Genomic DNA, 22,718 nt, shown 5'->3' on the forward strand with positions numbered 1-22,718 from the left:
CTCTCTAGTGTATATGGTACACTTTACGTTTTCTATTTTCCTCTCTTCTCATTCCTTTTTCTTGCCAGAATCTGCCAATCTAGGTTATTTCAACTTATACCCCATGCCCCATCCCCATCCCTTCAGTCTGCCATGCCTAGGTAAATCCGATACTGGCAACACCGGTCTACATTTCTTCGAAGTTGAGCGGTCGGTCATTTTGCAATCTACGGTAATCATGAGGATGACCGCCATCTTTCTGTTTCGCGAGATCTAAATTAGATGTTAAATAATCAAGCAAATTCTCCAAGTTACATTTTGCTTCAAAATTTATATCCTTTTACATGTATTTACACAGATTTAATTCATTTTTTGTAATGTTTTAAGACCATTTAGATACCATCATCATTCTTTTTTATAATTCATTTTTTTATAATGCGTATAAATGGTGCATTACTATACCGCGTGTCGGGTTGATATATCTTCAATATCTTGATAATGAATATTTTTCTTATGACTTTGAACACCTGTTTATTGCCAAGGATGTTATCTGAGGCGTCTGGGTTCAACAAACACCATCCAGGTATAATGTGCACATAATGTGCACTTTAGTTTTAACGTATGGTAAACATTTTAACCTATTTTGATTTAGATATCGTTAACGGGTATACTGCAGGCTGCATCTGGAGGAGAATTGTGCTATGACAGATGAGATACCATCAATAGATCTTTCTTATTGCACAAAATTATTTGTAATTAAATAATATATTCTTATCCATGAAAGGGAATCTAAACATCTTATTCTAAACATATTTTATATTAATAAATACGGGATGTGCATGACTGTCGATTTTATTTGTTTCTATTTTTGGTTTATGTCACAAGGTGTTATTCAATAAGCAAAACAAAGAAATAACTAATATTTTTCAGAGCATAACGTCCTATTATGGTTGCCATTTTAACATTATAATTTACTAAATTGAAATTATTTCCGTCGTTTATAGGTTTTCAGTGCGAGAGAGAATTCCAAGCGAGAGATAAGTGTCAATGGTCCCACCCGAAAGACTAAACGCATATTCTTTACAGACCCAAGAACTTTATCTCTGAAAAGTGGGAAACGTCCTGAACGAGAGCGTGTGATGGTTCTTCTCGGAACACGAACATTACAAAAGGACTACCAAATTTCAACTTGTTGCGAATCGCTTGTATCCTTTCAGATTTGGGGTACGTCATGTGGGAAAAGGGCTATGGGATCAATGTTGTTATGACTGTGGTTCCTTGACGAACTCGGACGTATACAATGACCTAACGTGGTGAATTAAGCTGAACGTGATTAATTAAATGGAGGACTAGTGTCCGCATGACTGCTTTTACAACAGAGATCTGTATATCATAGCCGAGGACTCTCCATGTTCCCGAATCAACGACCGCGAGTTTTACAACATCTTATTAAGATCAGGCCTTTCGTTGAAGACGAAGACTCCGGGGACTACTGCTGCGTTTGATTGGTGTGACATTTACGAGTTTCTAATTTGACTTTGAAATTACGTAGAAATGTCGACTTTTCTTGTCGCGAACTCGAACGTTATTTTAACTCCTTTTTTTCCACAAAAATTGACGCAAAATTGTATTAGGAAAAAAGCAATTAATAGATTGTATGGGGAACCCAGAAAACCTTGTTTTTATTTTGGCTCTTTAATTTTACCATTTATGTACACTCTGGTGATTGATTTAAAAGTTCTTGGTCCATTTTAGACAGATTTATTTTTACTGAATTGCTCCATAGCCCTAAACGACTCTCGTACTATTAACAGAAACATAATAATGTTATGGATGGAGGGACTCCATAGCCAGGAAATGGAGTTATGAAACCTTCTAAAGTCATGATTCGTGAAATTACGAAGTATGAATTAATTAACAATCAAAAGGTTTCTTATTGTTATGGATCCGGGGTGGCCGGTGAGTATGGCGCTCGCTCACTGATCGGAATGTCCTTGGTTCGATCCGGATGTTGACAGAGAAGTCCCAAGAGATCATTTCACCCGGTTTCACCGTGTCATTGGTTCTGGACGGAGAAGTTAGGATTCCACTTACGACTGATTTATTTCCATAGAATTGCATCAAAGCCCTAAAGGCCGGCGTCGTACTATTAGAAACATAATAGGGCTATGGATGGGTCCTTATAGACAGAAACATAGGGTTATGAAACGCTCTCAAGCGGCCGAAGCATGATTTTAGAAATTACGCATCAATTACTTAACAACAAGTAGTCTGATTAGTTTGGAGCCAAGGTGCTTGGTGTGTATGGCACTGGCTAGCTAATCGGAAAGTTCTTGGTTCGATACCGATGTTGACAGAGAAGTTCCGTAGGATTATCGCGGAAACAAAAATAAACATAGACCGTAGTGCCCGCTGTCAAGACAAAATTTCCGCCTATGAAAACTGCATGGTGAATGTCTGTCTTCATTATCGCGGTTAGTGCAGACCTTAAACCTCATTTCATTACTCGTTATCATGGATTCAAACCTTCTATTTAAGAAAAAAAATCTTTGATATTACCTAAGATCTCCATATTTTATAATAATAATGAGTAATACTGAATCACGCATTCCTTATTCGAATGGCGGTCTTTCAAACAGCTCTAATTCGACATAACAGTAAGGTAATCCTCGTGGTAAAATATGTTTACACAAATATTTGTCAAGGTCACAAGGATAAGACTGGTTAAGTTCAAAAAGGTGAAAAATTGTATCAATACATTCAGTTAGATTATTCTGAAGGTTTTTAACTCAGTCGTGTATAATGAAATTTAAAATGATTTAAATTTGAGTTCAATTGATATGTGAATTGCATTATAATGTGGTCGTCGACATGTACTAAGAGTTTGGAAGCTGGTTTTCATTAGCCCAGTCATTTCGTTTGCAAACCCTTGAGGTAATATCGATCGTAGCAATTTTTCACCACAATAAATTGATCAAGCTTATTGTTTCAGTTTGATCGGGGTTGGATGTCCGAATGGTTAGCACGTGCGCGCTGTATCATAAGGTCTGTCATTGAATCAACTGGCGTAGTTTCGATTTGTACGTGACAAGAAGTAGAGTCGCCTGTTCATCTCCGGTTTTCAACCACTGCTAAAGACCCCTACGCACAGGCGAATTATTGAAATAAAATTGAACCATATGTTAGTCCCGAAATGACCTAGTTTGTGTCGAGTGGACGTTAAACCCCATTTCTCTCTCTGTTTCAGTTTGCTAATCTATATACATCATCAACCTTACTGGTTAGTGTCTGCATACAATCAATAATGCATGCTGAACAGGCTACATGTGGAGAAGTATTAAATTTTCGAGCGATGGATATGTATGTTATTCTTGTCAACTATTTTTTCGCATTTGAGACATGACTTTAATTACAAAAAAATGAGTCCGTCAGGACAAAACGGGAGACACAAACAAAAGTAGAATTTTTAGCAATAACACTTTTGTGACATCGGTGTTTTCTAAGTTTAACACCACTGTATCCATTTAAAGGCTCGAGTCAAGGCATAACAAGACCACTAAAACACAACCATAACCCCAGGGCCTTCACAAGCCTATGTAGCGCCCAAGGGCTAAAGTTTCAGTGACGGCCGCCTCCTTGCATACTGTAATTGCTTTATTCAGTGCCTGCGCTTAGTTGATTTTTTATGATTAAAGAAATTTTAAAATACGATTTAATTTTTGTACTTTTAGCACTTTATCTAAATAACTATTTATTAAATCAATTTGCATGTAACATTTTTATGTCAATTTCCCTTTCAACTCCCTATTTGATCGAAAAACCCTATAATAGATCTTGGAAAAAACATAATTCTACCCTCTCTATTTGCTGAAATATGAACTGGTTTACACAGGTTATGGGGAAGCAAAGACTGGTGATTTGCTATCTCAGTCTCCAAGGAGGCTAGTCCATATTGAAGCATTTATTTTTGGAACAATAGCCCTGTTAGTATTTCATAATATTGTTGTTTGCAAGGGATTCCTATTGCGCCAAAACGCGATGAGCTTTTTTTGACTTTAAAGAGTCAATCCCGATAATATTTTGGAGAATAAAACTGCTTAATTTTGTGTTAAAATCCCTTAAAATTCTCTATCTCAGGGCTGAGCAACTAACTCAATATATGTGATACGCTTTCAAACAATTTAAACCCGTCAGTCTTCATCTGGAAAAGGAGACTGGAGTCGCAAGCTGTATTATGCGGTGTCTGGATAAAACTAGACTTTTATTTCATAAAAACAATGTGTAAGTGAAATTTACCTTTCGTTATCAAGTACCTTTCGTTATCAAGTACAGCACATAAGCCACTTACTGTATAGACCTCTAAAGGAACGGCGATCGATTATCAGTTCGCCCAACGAAAAAATTGACCCGAAATCTTAAAAGGGTTACGTGTCCAGATAAGCATTTTTGACGTTCACGTCCAAACGACTCAATATTTTGCGCTGAAATTTTGAGGCAAGGTAAATACACCATTCCCCTATATTGTGGCACTTAAATTTCATACGTATTTGGACATTTTTTTGGGGACTCTGTTAAAATCGGGATAATCCCTTTAAGGAAACATCCTGTTTGTTTGTCGTGATAATGTAATCGTGAATCGAAGCGGAAGATATAAAACAGTTCATATCAAATGTTACATTGTCGTCATATCATAAATAGTCTCGCCCACAGGCAGTTTGCCCTGTGTACACGTCCTTATTAAATGTGTATATTATGGAAACATATAAGGGTCAATAACGCGATGGATTCCGCGATATTAGTAATGTCGACATGCTGTGATCGTTGCAATTAGTTTACCACCGAAAAGATTATTTTTGTTGAGGTAATTGAATAAACGCAGTGTGTTGTATGTCATCATTTCGTTTTAAATACGCACGCGTGTGTTAGGATATTGCTATTCTTTAGCAACATATGGCGAAATGGAATATGTTGTTAAAGCTTCAAAATAGCATTACGAGGGAATTACGACATACAACATAGTGCGTTGACAATTGCTTAAATATGTGCTACCCCCAACACCATCAAACTCAAATTATAACCAAAATATCATCTATCGATACCGAAGTCGTGACGTCCGGATTCCATCAAACTAATAAAAATATTCGTATCAAACAGCTTTCTATTAGAGGTACACAATATGGCGCCAGACGCAAATTAAAGGTGTGGAACCAATCCGGTCCACGATATTGTGAGGCTCAGTCAAATATATTTTTTGTCTGTTTTTTTTTCTAGTTAGACAATTAATGTAATTTTCGACACAATGACATTTTTTAAGCTGTAAAATTTGAGTCTTTTATGCATGTTTAAAGAGGGGTGTCCATCTTTTTTGTATATTCTAATAAAATATAAACAGTGATTTCCGTGCAGTTAGAGGAATCTGGAGAACTATGTATATCTAGATTATTTTCATAAATTTAAAAAGTAGTCTTTCCATTGAATTCTCGGTTGATTTAAACATCTCGTACAATAGTTTTTTTTTAAACCATTTAATTTGTTTTGTGTGTTCTCCACTGAAAGTGGCGTCATTGTACGGCCCAGGGATTATTATTCACATTACTTAGTTCTGACCGATGTTATGAGTGTTTAAAGATGTAGCCTAACTAAGGTCGGTCGGTTTACGGTAAATGCGGATATTTTGGCCCAAATAATAATTTATTTAGCATTTGAACCCAAAATAAATATCTGCAATGGGCAGATTTATCTATTACATAATGCATCTTTAAACGTTTATATTTAGGAAGCAATGTTAATATTGTCTGTCTGGTGAACATGTCAATCGTGTCCTAAATCTATTTTTTATTTTATTTACCATTGTTTTATTTTATTTCTTATATTGTAATTTATTACATTAATAGAAGTAATTTATATAAATACGTGTAATTGTACATTGACACTACTTTTAGGTCTATCTGACTTAAGACAGAGAGAGAGAGAGAGAGAGAGAGGGTTAAACTAGGTCATTTCGAGACTAACACATGGTTCTATTTTATTTCAATAGTTCTCTTCCGCGGAGGGGCCTTTAGCAGTGGGGGGAAACCGCGCTAACCATTAACCCCACAAACACCCCTACCCCCACCCCTTGCCGACTTAATAGCATCAGGTACTATTAGTTTATCCGCATACCTTTAAATGTCTGTAATTGTAAACATGAGTTTCTAGGATTATCTCGAACACTCATAAAACCCACGAGCTTAGATATATAAATGAAATGAAATGGGGTTTAACGTCCTACTGTTCTGCTCCGAAATGGGCTAATGAAGACGGGCATACGCCATACAGTGTGCTATGAGGGAAATTTTGCCCGGACAGCGGCACTATGGCCTACTCTACCTGTCAAGGGATCTTTTCCGTGCACGCCAATGTCTACACGGGACCTCGGTACAGCTGTCCTTGTCAGGCCCTCAGTCCTGCATCACTGACAAGGGGGAATCACAGCTTAGATAAAAAAAAATTTTTTTTTTTTTTTTTCTATATTTCAAATAATCAATAACAGCATAGTACATAGTTCACATATTACAATCACAGTGTGTAACATCATACAGATAGCGTCGGTTTAATGTTGAAGGCTATACTATATTACATTGAGTAGAACAAATATATTCACAAAGAAAATAAAAGCTAATAAAAACTAAACAAAAAAAAAAAAAAAAAAAATAGCTACAGGTATTAAGGAGTTGGAATACTAGAAATGCAACACTAGAGGTATGCATAATATTCATATGGTATAATCCCATTTATTTACTAAGGTTTCGTTTAATTCATTTTCTATCTGTTGTTTACCTTTTAGGTAGTTTCGATAATTAATAATTGTCGGTCTGATATTTTCTATTTTCGATTTGTAGAGGTAGTATTTTGTTAAAAATATTAAATGATTTACAAATAAGAATTCACGATATGATTTAAAAACTGTTTCTTTAAGAAAACCGAAATGAATGTTCGTAAGTTGTAATTGTAATGAAATGTCATTAGTTGAGAAGATTTCATGTAAATCATTCCATATTACCTGGGCGTAATTGCAGTATATAATGAAGACTCCTTTAATTGGATTTTAAATAAACGGTCGTTTGTATATATAATTTTATGGAGGTATTTAAATTGAAAATTTTGTAATCTAGTATCAGTGCTCGTTTTATAGACCAAATTGAATATACATGAGGTTTCACGTTCTTCAAATATAAAACTATTCTCTTCTTCCCATTATTGCTAATGGTTTACTATATTTAGAATCTACTCGTATTGAATAAATGTCTTTTGCTTTAATCTTATCTAGTGATTTTTTATATATATTTATACAGTTGTTATTAATAATGTCAAACACGCTTTGTTTTCTTACTATAGGCGTAGGTTCGTAGTCGATTGTATCCAAAAACTTCTTTAACTGCTAAGCAAACGCTTTTCATTCTTAATATTTTATTACTATTCATTATCCTATTGATTAAAAAGTCTTCTTTTACAGTCAACCAAAAATAAAATATTATCCTTCATCAATTCATTATCTATTAAAGGTTTTTTGTTAGTCTTTATATGCTTATTGTTCCAGATGATTTGATTTTGAGGGCTTATTAACATACCGATTTTTGAGGTATAGATATGGAACCAATTATTGAAAAGTTCTTGATAGAAGGGAGATAATTTTAAAAAAGATGTTGCATAATTACATGCCGGTAATATTTGTCCGTCATACTCGTTTAATATATAAGCGTACGGAATTTTCCATGATTGAACATCGTGTGATAGTATCTTTTTTATCCAGATTACGCTACGGCATATCATCATTTCTTTTAAGTCAATCATATTTAGCCCCCCTTTATTTATATCTTGATTTATAACTGTTCTCTTTAGTTTATCAGGCCCGTTCCATATGTAGTTATAAAATAATTTATTAATGCCTTTAATTACATTTTCAGGTATAGTTTTAACTGATGCAGGGTATAATATTTTAGATACGCAGAATGTTTTTATTATATGGATTTTCCCTATTAAACTTAAGTTTCGTCTTTTCCAGGTATTCAAAGTATCTTCAATTTGGTCTATACAATTTTCAAAATTCATTTTTTCCGAAGTTTTTTCGTCTAGTGAATAGGTAATGCCTAATATTTTTATATAGTTCTCACGGTAAATAAAGCCTAAACCTGTAATATTATCAGGTAGTTGTGCGTAGATATAGCTTTCATAAATTAATAACAATATTGCGACACGCCACCTTGATCGGTCGTCAAAATACGAGTAAACGGCGACATTCCTCGACCGTTTAACCCACAAATAGTATAGTGGATTAATGACATGTTACTTTATACTATTTTATCGTCTTAACTTATCTAGAAAACTACCAGGTTAATCCCCAGAGATTAACCCCTTTCTTTGATGTTATACCAGTTTTAATTTTTAAGCCTTGTAAGAAAAAATACCCCAAATTATTTTCTTACAACATTTACCATTCTCATACATAAGTCATTAAATAAGCTAATCCTCGGAAATTAGCCTGTCTCGATTGTTGTTTTTTCACTTTTAAGTTATAATAGTATTTTCTTAAATTACGTCATTTGGATAAATAGGGCGATCTCGTATATATAATTCAGGTAATTTTGTGTAACAAAGAATAAAGAATAGATAAATCAAGACGACAACAAATCCAAGGTTGGTGAATAAATGTATAACGTTTTTAGAAAGGCATAATGCAGTCGTTCTTTTATTTTGTTACAGTTACTACCTTTTTAAAGGTTTCTTCTTGTGTTCCTTTGATACAGGTTTAGGGTCGTAGTCCAAAATCCATGTCACAAAATTCTAAATTGGACCTATTCCGCGCATCCGGTTTCCTCCGACTGCTAAAGACCCCTACGCGCAAGCGAATTATTGAAATAAAATTAAACCATGTTGGTCCCGAAATGACCTAGTTTGTGTCGAGTGGACGTTGAACCCCATTTCTCTCTCTCTCCTATTCCACGCAATATACAGAAATGCAAGCTTTTGGTTTTTTGTTTTCAAAATTGCTATAATTTTTACATTATACTTTGTGAAGGTACTGCTAGACATATCTCAGAGTTCTTGTTCGTTTCCAAAATTACGAATATTTCGGTTACCAATGCTGTTTAAGTATATACATACAGACCAATCACCAAAGAGATATATAGTTTGGCGCACAGAAAAGAGTGATCATTGGTCTACACCAAATCAACAAGTCCGACAGATTGTATTCTACAATTCGCGAGTCAGAAATTGAGCTGTCGGCAGAAAAGCAATCCTCTGTGTACAAACATGTAGGTATATATAGATCAGAATGAATGGTGATGATGCCAGCTTATTAGATAAAACAAAACATTTTTAATTCGTTTATTGAAAAATTATCAAGATATTACAAAATTGCACACACAAATAGTAAAAGTAAAACTATGGATGGGTGTATCGTGGTGGTGATTTAATAAGAGAGAGAGAGAGAAATGGGGTTTAACGTCCACTCGACACACCTAGGTCATTTCGGGACTAACATATGGTTCAATTTTATTTCAATAATTCGCCTGCGCATAGGGGTCTTTAGCAGTGGGAGGGAACCGGAGGACCCGGAGAAAACCCACGAGGTTGGACAGGCGACCCTACTCCTTGTCACGTACAACCGGGGATTCGAAACCACGCCAGTCGACTCAATGACAGACTTTATGATACAGCGCGCGCACGCTAACCATTCATCCATCCAACCCCCCGTGATTTAATAAAATAAGGTAGTCGCTTAAACATGCATTATGCAAGAGCTAAACCTGCATACTGCAGATATTTCTTTAGGCCTGAAATGTTATCTATATTATTAATTAGACATTAATTAACTTATCCAGACCATAATCAACTCTCGATGTCATCGTTAGCCTGTGATATTTAGTGGATTTGAATACATTTTGTGCTGGATAATTTAAAGTAAAAATGGATAATCGAGACTTTGTTTATTATCGTACCATCGTTAGTAATGACGATCGAAGCTTGCCTAAAATTGAATCGGTAATATCTCGGTTCAGAGTGAAGCAATTTGACTTAAATTTTCAGCATATTCTGTTTTCATTATGTATTTTTAACTATTAAAGCGATAAATGTCAGTTCTTTATCTAATTTTACCCAATGTCCCTCTAATCAGCACTGCCGCTGACGATAGTACTGGACAATAATTACTGAAAGGATATATACTTTTCCCAAATGAATATCAACCGTAAATAAAGATAGTCAAGTAAAGCTATACATGTGTCAAAAAGACGATTGGCAGCTACTTTTTCGAAAGTAAAATTTGGATGTTGACCTAATTGGATAAGGATCTTTTATGCCCTCAAGAAATCTTACCTCTATCGTATTCGCAAGATAGAAAAAAATCCGTTAAACCCTGTCGCCTCTATCGCCTTTACTAGATTTTTCGGCCTAGTGTGGGGATAAGTCTGGAAGGGAATGGTGAATAGCGTTCAACCTCGCATGACCCCACCAAATACTTGAAAACAATCCGTTATAATCGGCGGCAACTCGGGAACGCAAGGCCATAAAACACCGAATATCGATAGGGATCGTCCTTGCCTGACCTCAATGCTTCAGACCAAATATGAAAGAAAACATGTAAACACCTGTAGCCTTTATCACGTTCACAAGTTAGATGCTCATTGACGAACCGCTTATGTTACAGTCATGTTGGTTTTATCATGGAATATCGCCCTCTTTCTTAATCATTTACAAATCGACAAAGGAAAGCAATAGCGTTGACGATTGTCATATCACAGCAAATATATCAGCCATGTGACCTTCCATCTATTAATAATTATAATTTCCGTTATGCTCGAGGTTAAATCAGTGGACGATAGCTTGACGTGATTGGAAGAACTGCTTACAGTGCAAAAATTAAAACACAACCCAATAATAAAACGTAATGGAACATTGGACCTGGTAAAAATAAAATACGGGATATAAAACGAATGAAAAACGTATTGAAAAAAAAGGGATTATCATCAGATTTTGGATCTTCCAAGTAAAATCCGGACTTCGGGAAAAAGTGAATATATCCGCCACCCCGTCTATAATATTGACAGTTAATGAAGGCTAAAAAAGTTTAAGTGTATTTTACATAATTTGACAAGTTTTGTCTCTGTCTGTATCTTGTAAGCTGTCTTTTCCAGACGAAGCCCTGGATCTTCCACGGACTTCAGAATCGGCCGAATTAGCCTCCCCCAACGATTTGTCAGAATTAACACTTTTTTTGTCATTGTCAGTCTCAATATCGCTTATGCATATGTTGTCATTCGCGACAAGACGCAATCTGCTGTCAGATAACTTAGAACTTTTCTTCTGGTAGTGATCACCATCTTGCCTAGAATCTTGATCTTGCTCTTGGGGATGGACGATATTGTTTGTGAGAACCCGAGATTTCCCAAAGAAACACATACAAGAACTGCCATCAGTGGTAACCTCATTTGCTTTAGGCTTATCTTTTATGAATCCAAACATACGATCTTTGGCGACACGCTTGTGAATGGATTTCTTGGCGTCCTCCAGATCGAAACCGGGTGGGTAGCACATGTGCTCGTATACATCAGCACCTAGCAGTTCGTCTTCGATATCCACGCGTAGTCCGATAGTTAAATCCAGTATCTTTAGGTTGATGAAAGACACTGTGGCCGACCATGCAATGATTGAAACCACAGCCAAGCACTGTACTCCCAGCAGGTAAAAGTCACCTCCCTAAAAAAATTATCAATGGTTTTAATATCAAAAACACTGTTTGTCATGAAGATAACAATAAAGACTCCCTGTAAATGAAGATGCCATATTTATTCCCGATAAAAGCTGGGTTTTTACTCACTTTGGCGTTTTAATGCACGCTAGGTAAAACTGAACTTAACTCTCTAAAAATCCATAACTTAGGTGGCAACATCTTAGAGGCACGCACTGATGCATTTGCCCAGACCAAATAACCTTCTCACCTAGGAGAATATTAATAATAACTGTCGGACCAGTGAGCATCAGAATAAATATAGATCCTACAGATCCGAGACAAATGAACATTGAGTACATTGGTACGGTTTATTAGGTGCCGAACCAATGACTCTAAACCGGATATGGCCATGTTTCTTTTCAATAATTTTTACAAACTTTGAATATTTCATACATACCATGATAATTCCAGAATGAGCAGAAAATGCCTTGTTTTGTACCGTATCGACGTTAGCAAAAAGTCCACAACACAACAAACCCCAGACAGAACAGAAGAAATGAACAGCCGTGGCCCCTACTGGATCATCTATCTTGAACTTTAGTAATAGAACTTCACCAGCAGCTTCAATGATCGCTCCCACACTTCCTATAATAATGGCCGCCCAACACTGTGTTACAGCACAAATACCTGAAAACAACGATTTCAACAGTATAAACCCTATTATGGCTAAAATACGCGTAGATAAAGCCTATTTTTATGGAATATGGTTTAAATTCTAGGTTATCAAAGCATTATAGATACTTACCCTGCTTGGTGTATACTAAAGGCTACAGGATACATGTCAGCATCGGAAATGGGGTTTAAGTATTCTGCACCAAACCCAATGTATGAAGACGGCCAGATGTTTACCTCTGACAAGAAGACTCATTCTGGACAAGGAACTATTTTTACTTAATGTAACAGTAAAACTCTAATTCCAACTGCTGATCTCAAATCAAATATTTAAAAGGTCGATAATTTTGTTCGACCTCTAATCCTTTGGACCTTGATTTGTATTTACCTCATCACACACGAGCCCCATTTCTCTATCTTAAAGCACAAAGTTCAAAAGTGTGAACAAATGGAAATGCACCGTTTTTGCGAAGTTTAAGGGCCATAACTCCAGAATGATGTGAGTCGACTGAGACGCATTACACACAAATAGAACATATTAATGGATTAAATTGACTACGGATTTCAATTTTTGAAATTCCCAGGTGTAAACTTTTTTGATAATTTGTTCAATAGATTGTGCGATTATGGTCAGCTCTGATATTACCGACATTTCACAGCCGTCTGTTAAACTCCGATATGTCGGATCCAATTGGAGACCATTGAGAGCATGACCAACTCCTCATCTGACTAAAACACACAGCTATTGTAATCTTGGAATTTCATTTAGCGATTGAAAATAATATAACACAACACATTTCTATGGATACCAATCACTATATCACAGTGATAATATAGTGATTGTTGGCCATAAAACTTGGTTGTGTTAGATATTTATTTGAGTAGACGTATAATAATATAACTATACCAGTAATAGAAACCAATGAACCCAGAATACCATTAGTAATAAGTCGTACTTTTGTTATACGTTTGTAGAAAACGAAACTGAAATGTAAACCAAAGTATTAGTTTGATAATGTTTTACCAGCTTGCTCTGTGACGAGGAACACTTATTTTCACGTAGCATCTAATTTTTAAAAGCTCAATTTGACATGTCTTCACTAATATTATGAGATAATAACATGTACAGATTCTGGCCTTCGGTTGATCCGGAAAGAGTTAATCTTATACAATCAACAGTAATATTCAAGGAGAAAGACAAAATGACCGAACCATCTGGTACTTGTTGCATACATGATAAGAACTTTGAGATAAATAGAATTTATGTATAACGTGAATGTTATATATTAAATTGTTATATATCATATGTGAAAGTATTGTTTCTTCCATGATTAGTCTTTACTTAATTATTTACCTTATAAAAAATGCAGTTATACCACCTCCACAAGACGCCATGATAGTCGTAGCAGCAGCTCTGTAAAACAAACAGATACGCGTAGATGACATATTTGGAGGAAACTCATAGCAGAAGTCATACGAAAGTTACGTAGTCTAAAATTAGCACCGCTTGAGAAAATGTATAACCAATACACATTTGAGTTCCTAAAGCGACAATTTTAACCGTAGAATAAAGACTTAAAACGGATTAGAAATACACTACAAAATAAATACCAATTTTTAATATGACGGTCATTCAGGAAAGAGATCTATTCTCAAAGTAGCGAGTTCTGTGTGTGCAGAATGTGTAGTAGTGAACAGTTGATACTATATAAAATATGGCTTTAGTTCACTGGAAAATATAACCAGGAGGTCGCGTGTTACAGCTCGATTTTGGCTGAGGTAGTTCCTTGCCAATCTTGTAGGGCGGACGGCCGGTGTCTAGTTGCTCGGGTGGGACGAAAAACCGAGCTTCTGTGTAAGTAAACGTTTGCATGAACATACAAGAACCCATGGTAGTTGGAATTCGCCGATGTGTAGACGCGGAAACACCACTATCCAGACAGAATTGTCGTCATAGTACACTGCATGGTGTAGGCCCATCTTATTTAAACCGGTCGGTGCAGAAAAGTAGGACGTTAACCCTATTCCATGTTTGCGATTAATCACCGACAAAGATAAATTACCAGTGCCCGAACCACCTAGTGTTACACCATTCCTTATTGACAAAGCGTTTACATTATGCATGTTTCTTTTTCCTTACCAACAATTGTACAGTATAAACTTACTTTGCAGCTAGCTTCCACTTGCCTCCACTGATACCAAAAGTGCTTCCGCAATTGAATCCAAGCCAACCCCACCTGTACGACCATGTAGTAATTACATAAAATGATAAAAAAAAAGCGGGAAATTTTTCAAAAATACGAATTTCTTGACAGGAGATGGAACCTTACATTCTATATCAAATACCTCAAAATATGTTTGTATACCCAAAGGAGAATTCAATAAGCATGGGCGGATCTAGGGAGGGGGGTCCAAACCTCACCCTGCTCGGTTACATAAAAAATTGTAAAACAACACTTTATGAGAAAAGTGTAACGGTTGTGTGCTTATCCTTTATAATTAGGTGGTGGGATGGGATTAACATTCAAAGCGCGATGTAACGATATCGCAGTGTGTGATATCACAATTGCATCAATGAAATTGAATCACAATGTGATCCTATTAATTCATAATAAAAATTGACGTCAAACGGGTTGTTGGATTCCTCTCTTTAAATAGCTCAATGTGTATGTATGCCTACGTAATTTAGAGAGCATGATGGCATTATGCATTGTCAATTGTCAAATGTCCTTAACAGGAGCCTGGCAAATCCCCTCCTGCAAAAATTCCTAGATCCGCCCCTGATAAGATGATTGTGTGTAATTATACAGGACCGTATGCAGTTCTTGTTTACAGAATTATTGGGTATCCTGCTGTTTACATCATAGCAATTCGTTCACTAATTACTTTTATCATAAACCAAATTATGTTAAAATTATGAAGCGTTATATCTATCTAAAAGGTATTTTATTATTGTATTCTAATTATAATATACTGGATGTTATAAAATGATAACAGAATATCCGTTCTGTAAAGCAGTGGACACATTAGCCGAATCGTTCGCCGGAATCAATCGGCGCCGAATTTTATTCGACCGAATGGGTGGACACACTAGCCGAAGGCTTCGCCCGATTCAACCTGTCGGTTGCATCACCTTTCACGTCACATGATTAAACATGGCGGCGTCGATGTCTTCAATCAATCACGTGACTTCTCGATATGAGTGGTAATTGGCTAATGAATTCTATATTCGACCGAATGCGTCGGCGAAGCGGACACACCAGGCGAATTTGATTCGGGCGAATGACAGTGGCCATACTAGGCGAATCATTCGGCTAGTGTGTCCACCGCTTTAGGATCTGAACTCACCACAGAATAAACAGGCCCAGAAGACTGTTGACGGGACTCGAACTCGTTAACTTAATTCTTCCACCAAATCTACCATAACGAGGTTTCAACATAATGGCGGCTATTAATGCCGTTACACCGCCCACTAAGTGAACTGGACCGACTCCGGCCACATCAACTACATTTAGTTGTTTTAACCAGCCATTAGGTGCCCATACCCAATGTGCCGGGAATGAATACACTAGAGTATTGGTAAGACAAAATACAATGTATGCATGCAGCTTTGTTCGTTCTGCCATCGCACCTACAAATAAAATAATATACATTTAAAAGGGTTATATTCCTTGACACCCCCCCCCCCCCCACACACACACACACTGTAAACAGTAGCGTTGAAATCTACCGTCTGGTGACGCATATGCAAATATATGTACCAAATCCGTTATAGCAAACGGTAGTCTCAGAGTATTCTTGAAACTATCCACATTGGATGAAATCAGGCGCCATTTCCATTTCGTGTGGGTTTTTAATTTATGTTACACTCCATATTAACACCCGGCATTATTTTCTTGTAATCGATGTTCAGGTCAAATGGCCGTCTTGACTAATCAAATTGTTCGCATTTTGTCGCGAATAATTGGAACGCATGCTGAGTTGTTCTACAATTATTGTCAGATATCCATTGAACTCTTACTGTCAGACACGATAGTAATAGAATGGTGGTTAGATTATAATGTAGTGTAAAAAATTAGACAAAATTAAATCCAAGCCGAATTCAAGCCATCCGTGGGTCTACAGAGTTGATTTTGTGTTTGTTGTGTAAATAAAGATCTAATTTATAATTTCTATGACATATAAAGCCTAAATAAAGACTTGCAATAATCAGATTTAGCTCTTGCATAATGTATGTTTAAATGAAACAAATTAAATAAATTTTATAAGACTGATGATGCTTAGAATTATTTAATTCACACGTATACCACCCCCGACGAGGCATTTATTGTAGTTGGATTAATCACGACAATGCTTTAGATAAGTAAGAGCATGGTCTACACACTACACAGTATCTTTTAAAAATTGTCCGCTGACCTTAATTTGTTGTTCTGTTTTCGATCACAGAATTAAACGCGAATTACCGTAGACAAAACCCGTGTCTCAAACTACTTACCGGATACGATAGTGGTTGCAGTAGTCGCAAATGATGCTTGAAATGTGAATTTGGAAAACTCTGTTCCCATGTGTTCATCATCTAAAAAGATTTGATATAAATAAATATGACACAGTCAAAGTAGTAGTAAATGAACGATGGACCCCCGTGATAACAAAATTGGTCTAATCACTACTCATCTTGTTGTTGCTGTTGTCGAACTTGTTCTTGGGACGACGCTCTTCAAAAAAGCCTTAGGCTCCGTCAGTTCATGTCCGATCGACATGAAAATTGGCATGCTTCTTCTTTGAACAATTCTGCATAGATTGCTGAATTAGATTTTTGAACTTTATCCAAGAACATGGTCCATAGTACGACCGCACTTGTTTTAAAACAAAAGTGGTTCTATTAAAATTTGAATGCATATAAATTTAAAGATATAATTAACCTTGCTGATATTGGTGGCATTAAAGACCAATGCATTTAGTTAGATATATCATGATTCTAAATGCATCCAATTTGTGTGTACCTGGATCAAGAAAGAAACTTCCCCAACCAGAGAAGGCGTTGGATCCTGGACTAACACCAAAACTAATACCATATCCAACTGCCCAATACAACATACCACCGAATACAACATCTATAGCATTCTTCATCATGATGTTAACTTCATTTCTTCTCGTCGCCATACCGCTCTCTAACAACCCAAACCCTAAAATAGCAATTATAGTGGATTTAATGACAGAACTGTCCATGGATAGATCCTGAAATAAAATCACATTCACGAATATAAATACGGATATGGCAGTTAATGTTCCCAATTATTGGAATAAAATTTGTTGCCTCTCACTATCAATATTAAAATAGCGGGTAAAAGTTGGTATTTGCAGTATGCACACAAACATCAGAAACCACTGGTGATCCTATGTGTCTAATTTGATAGATACAGTGATTGGTAAAATAAAGTTATAATGTTTAAAAGACAAGTTTCCTCACAGTTGCTATATCATCGGTGAACATAATATTTGTGTTTTTAAAAATTACAGGTAATACTTTCACAATACTTCAAGTTAACAGTATTTGAGAAAGCCTAATGACGAATGGAGGCGCGATGGTGTTACCTAGTAAGGTGTGATGTACGCCCGTGCTAAGAAGGTAAGGCTCCTGTTCATTACAAATAGTATTACATTTTAGACTAATATAAGTTTAGATCGCAAGGTCTGCCATTGAGTCAAGTGGATTGGTTTTAATTCCCCAAGGAGTAGGGTCGCCTGTCAAACCTCGTGAGTTTTCTCCAGGTCCTAGGTTTCATCCCACTGCTAAAGACCCCTACACACAATCGACTTATTGAACCATATTATTGAACCATATATTAGTCCCGAAATGACCTAGTTTATTTCGAGTTGACGTTAAACCCTGTTTCTGATTTGTCGAATTATGTACGAAATGATATTCAAAATCAAAATATTTAACACAGTGCTAAATTATATGTCACCGTGAGAATTGTCTCGGTTCTAACCCACCAACGTTATGAAACCATAATGTTTATTTATTTTAATAAACGGTTACGAGAAAATCGAATATTGTTTCATTATAACTAGTTGTTTTAAATGATAACAAAAAAGTGCATCTGATTGCGAGAAGATTTTAATTTAAATTTATCTTTAATTAATCAGAAATATTATAAATCGTTACTTTAATTAAATAAATGTCACATAATTCAGAATATTTGTATTTAAAAGTTCGACATGGTAGAAAGAGTTTACATTTATTGCAAAATCAATAACATGATTGTGGTGTTAAAGGGACTTATCCCGATTTGATCAGAGTCTCAAAAATAAAAGTCGGAGAACTTATGAAATTTACACGCCAAAATATAGAGGAATTGTGTATTTACCTTGTCTCAAAATTCTAGCTCAAAATATTGAGTCGTTTGGACGTGAAAGTCAAAACTGCTTATCCGGACACGTAAGCCTTTTAAGATTTCGGGTCAATTTTTTCGTTGGGTCACCTGATAATCGATTCCTGATCCTTTTAATGTCTATACAATAAATGACCCATGTGCTGTAAATTTCACCTACACTTTACTTTTATAAAATAAAAGTCTGGTTTTACCCAAACACCACATTATACAGCTTGGGACACCTGTCTCCATTTCTAGATGGAGACTGACGGGTTTAAGTTGTTTAAAAACGTATCTCATATGTTGAGTTAGTTGCTCGGCCCTAAGGTAAAGGATTTTAAGGGATTTTAACACGGGATGAAGCAGTTTTATTCTCCAGAATATTATCGGAATTGACCCTTTAAGTAGCTAAGTCTCTAACTCAATATCATCCAAAGTCTTCGACATTGGAAATACAAATTATTTGTCAATTTAAATCAACATTGATGTTGTGATTTTACCGGGAAAAGATAGGCTTCTGATATCCAATATTCAGGACAAAATAAACATTTTACCATTGGTACACGAATTTGTAAGAAGGGACTCGAAGAACAAGGTTAGACATATTTCACAAGTCATGTAAAACGGTGATGCCATAGTCTTATCTAGAGAGCATAAATGGAAATATCTTTTTAAGACCTCCTCCATACCGATTCCCCATTGATGGATTTATGTACTTAGATCTGTGTATAGTAGAAACCCTTGTGATTAACCGTTTATACAGAACAATCTATTTTATATTTATGATATAAATGTATACGTGTAACATGTGCTTGTAATTATTGACGTAAATAAAAAGTGTATTATTTAAAAAAACAACAAATATTGTTAGTGTAGGCGGGTATAACCAGATGCTAGAGATTGCCATTCGATTGAGACTTCTGGCGTATTTCGGTGAACATAACTGATTTGAAATTAGAGTAAAAACGGAAACAATTGAATGTAAATCAGTTTATATACATTCATATTACATTATTATATGCGTTATATACATTCATATTACATTATTATATGCGGTGTGGCCCCATTTGTAATTTTTGTTAATTTCTAGATTCCAAATATTAGCGATTTAGCACCTTTAAGTCATGTAATAGGTTATTTGCCGCTACCTAGATGCATTGTCATTTTTATGAATCACACCATTTCTTTTATTAAGAACAGTAACCCAATGTAGTTCACTATTGTTCTGGAACTAACCATGTCTGAAATTCGTGACAGAGTTAACATTTAGTATGACAGTGTCTCAATGACTCGTTTATACATGATATAACACATGGTTAGTTTTACGTTATAAGGATTCCATGTTTACGTTTGCGCAATGAGGGGCGCGTTTATATGGAAGCATAAAAGGGTCAACAGTCTGAGTGAACAGTGTGATAGATATCGCGATATTAAAGGACAATATTGGTGTCAGTCATTATCATATATGTGATAGAATTGATTAAACACGTTCCAAATATAATTTTAATACAGAGATCATTGCTACAATAGATGCGTTATGAAGATTTCAAGAAAGGGATGTGACGAACTCAAAAGAAACACACGAGTTATCTTTCTATATAACTGACTGAAGTGACGGATTTCTGCTCATTAATAATTCCTTTGAAGTTTTTATATGAGACTGTGGCAGACTATCTGACAATTCAACAAATAATTAACTGTCACTAGATAAGAGACAACGAGAAAAATGGAAAATGTCAGTGCATTACCACGTTTTTATTAAGTATACAATTAATAAAAACAAGGGAATTACGATAACCCAACTAAAAACTATGCACTCGCAATAAGTCAATAAAACATGCGGGTTTCGGCTACTGCTGAATTATTGCGAGTGCACTTGGTCATTGCGCATGTATCATGCAAGTATAATGCCAGAGCAACTTCACAATATGACGTAACAAGATCTAATTACCAAGTTCTATCCACGTCGGTCTGAAATGAATCGTTGCTGCGACAATAACTTTCCAGCAACACACTAAACATGATGACGAACATATCCGCATCACGAACATATAAGTAAAATCGATGTCGCTTAATCCTGAGCCGTGCAACACTTAAAAGAGTTAATATAAAAAAATTTAAAAGTCACTGACGTTTCTTTCAGAAACGTTTTAACCCTAATCCTAACCTATTAGACCCTATTAGCAATTTAAAGTCGGTCTACCCACACAAAATATAGTTCCTGCGCAAAACAGCCTTTTTAGCATCAGTTAGCACTCAAATTCCATACCGTTGAGGATGGACGAGAATTTTTTAACGGGATTTTCCAACCTGGTTTAGTTGTCAGTGAACGAGGTTGGAATTCGATGAAGAATAGGCGGAAAGCCACACATTGACAATATTTACAGAATAGGACAATGCAGGTAGGTGGAGGCCCTTCTTCACTACTCCGGTTGGTGCAAAATTCCAGAGGACAGATATCATACATGAATAAAAAGGCGGAGTGGAGCGTGGAGGTAAAACAGGTAGGGAGGGAGTGTAAGCTACATCAACATCCGCGTGAAGTTAATCCTTGTCGTGAAAAGATTTTGACGGACATATGGGAGCAATGTATACCAATCCACCAATGTGGATACATAGTACACACGGAATCCCAGTTTAGCATCCTTGTTAGACTTAATATGAAGTATATGACTAGAAATGGGCATCTTTTGTCATCTGTGGACTTGGAATGATTTAAAAAGATTGTATATAAATACGAACCTGACTGCATGGTAAATATTATAAAGGCGCTGGTCAGAATCCACGTAGCATCGTCCCATGGTGAATGTGGTGATGACGTAGTTGTGGTTATTGTTGAATTAATTGTCGTAACTCCTGCTACTGTTGTCGCCATTTTTACTTTATATATACAACTATCTCCGTGACAACGACATGAAATGATTTCTTGCCACTCCCTAGAGGCTAATTAGATTAGCAATCAGTGGAATAACCCGATGTTACACTATAATAAAAGATGAAAACAAACAATTGTCACGAAAATTTGGAGGGAAGAGTGACTCATTGGTGATTGACCTAATAGATGACTGACTACTTTATTTTGAGAACAAAAGGAATACATTTTTTTTAAAAATGGTGCACTCAATAATTCTATATTTCATTATACTAAGAAAACATAATCATATATGAATTGCATCAATTTGCAATAGAACTATTTTCCTGACAATTATAATTGTATATTCTACCACATCTTTTCAAATCCAGTAAATACACGTTCAATAATATTTTATTCAAGAGAAAACAAACAACAGTTTTGCTGCAAAACTACTGAGTAGACTAGGTTCTAGTTCCTTAGGCAAATATTCTATTCAATATAGCTACTAATATCGTTCTACACATAAAATAACATATCAGAGATTACCTGCAGTACCTTATGTATTCTTGATTATCCCAGAAGAAAATATATAATTCAGAAACTCACGTTGCTTCTGTATCAACCAGTGTTCAGATAAGGTCTTGATGAAGCATATCTATACGAATTCCTGCGTCTCCGATAAACAAACTTGCTTGACGTCCTAGGTTTTATTGATTATGCGAACTGCATTGTTTGAATGTAGAATATGTTATATAAAACTGTACATATAAATACTATAGGGAATATAACATTAGTTCCATTTAACTAATTCAAAGAAAAGTATAACCGTTATGTTTATCCGTTGTCAAGGATAGGACTATAGACACCGACATGGCACTTTCTCGATGCAATTAAACTTTGATGATCGCATTTGTGACCATTTGAAGTATAACGATATGTTTATTAACGTGAGCACTTTGTTTAGAATTGAACAATTGAATTCGTAAATAAAACATAAGAGCAGTTCCCGCAGACAATTCTTTGAGATACTCATGGGTGGATCCATATAATGTGGATTCAGACCCACTCAATCCATTCAGAGACTCGCAAGAGCGCGACCCGTTGCTAGGCATTTGTATTAACC

General features: G+C 35.8%; 1 protein-coding gene across 2 annotated transcripts; it reads right to left on the bottom strand.

Moving 5' to 3' along the window:
- Positions 1-8,964: 8,964 nt before the first annotated feature.
- LOC126818760 (putative ammonium transporter 3) lies at positions 8,965-22,439 on the bottom strand. Of its 2 annotated transcripts, none has more exons than XM_050546311.2 (10): positions 22,202-22,439; positions 21,484-21,724; positions 17,368-17,550; positions 16,860-16,940; positions 15,713-15,995; positions 14,530-14,601; positions 13,719-13,778; positions 13,272-13,348; positions 12,150-12,379; positions 8,965-11,718 (listed from the first exon to the last, which is right to left on the bottom strand). In XM_050546311.2, the coding sequence occupies exons 2-10, from the start codon at positions 21,614-21,616 to the stop codon at positions 11,101-11,103; spliced, it is 1,737 nt and encodes a 578-aa protein (XP_050402268.1). In that variant the 5' UTR covers positions 21,617-21,724; positions 22,202-22,439; the 3' UTR covers positions 8,965-11,100. The 2 variants fall into 2 exon arrangements, with proteins under 2 accessions (XP_050402268.1, XP_050402267.1); XM_050546310.2 differs by having other exon boundaries at positions 22,142-22,439.
- Between the last annotated feature and the right edge of the window lie 279 nt (positions 22,440-22,718).

Source organism: Patella vulgata, chromosome 4, assembly GCF_932274485.2.
Source record: "Patella vulgata chromosome 4, xgPatVulg1.2, whole genome shotgun sequence".
Classification (NCBI taxonomy): Eukaryota; Metazoa; Mollusca; class Gastropoda; family Patellidae; genus Patella; species Patella vulgata.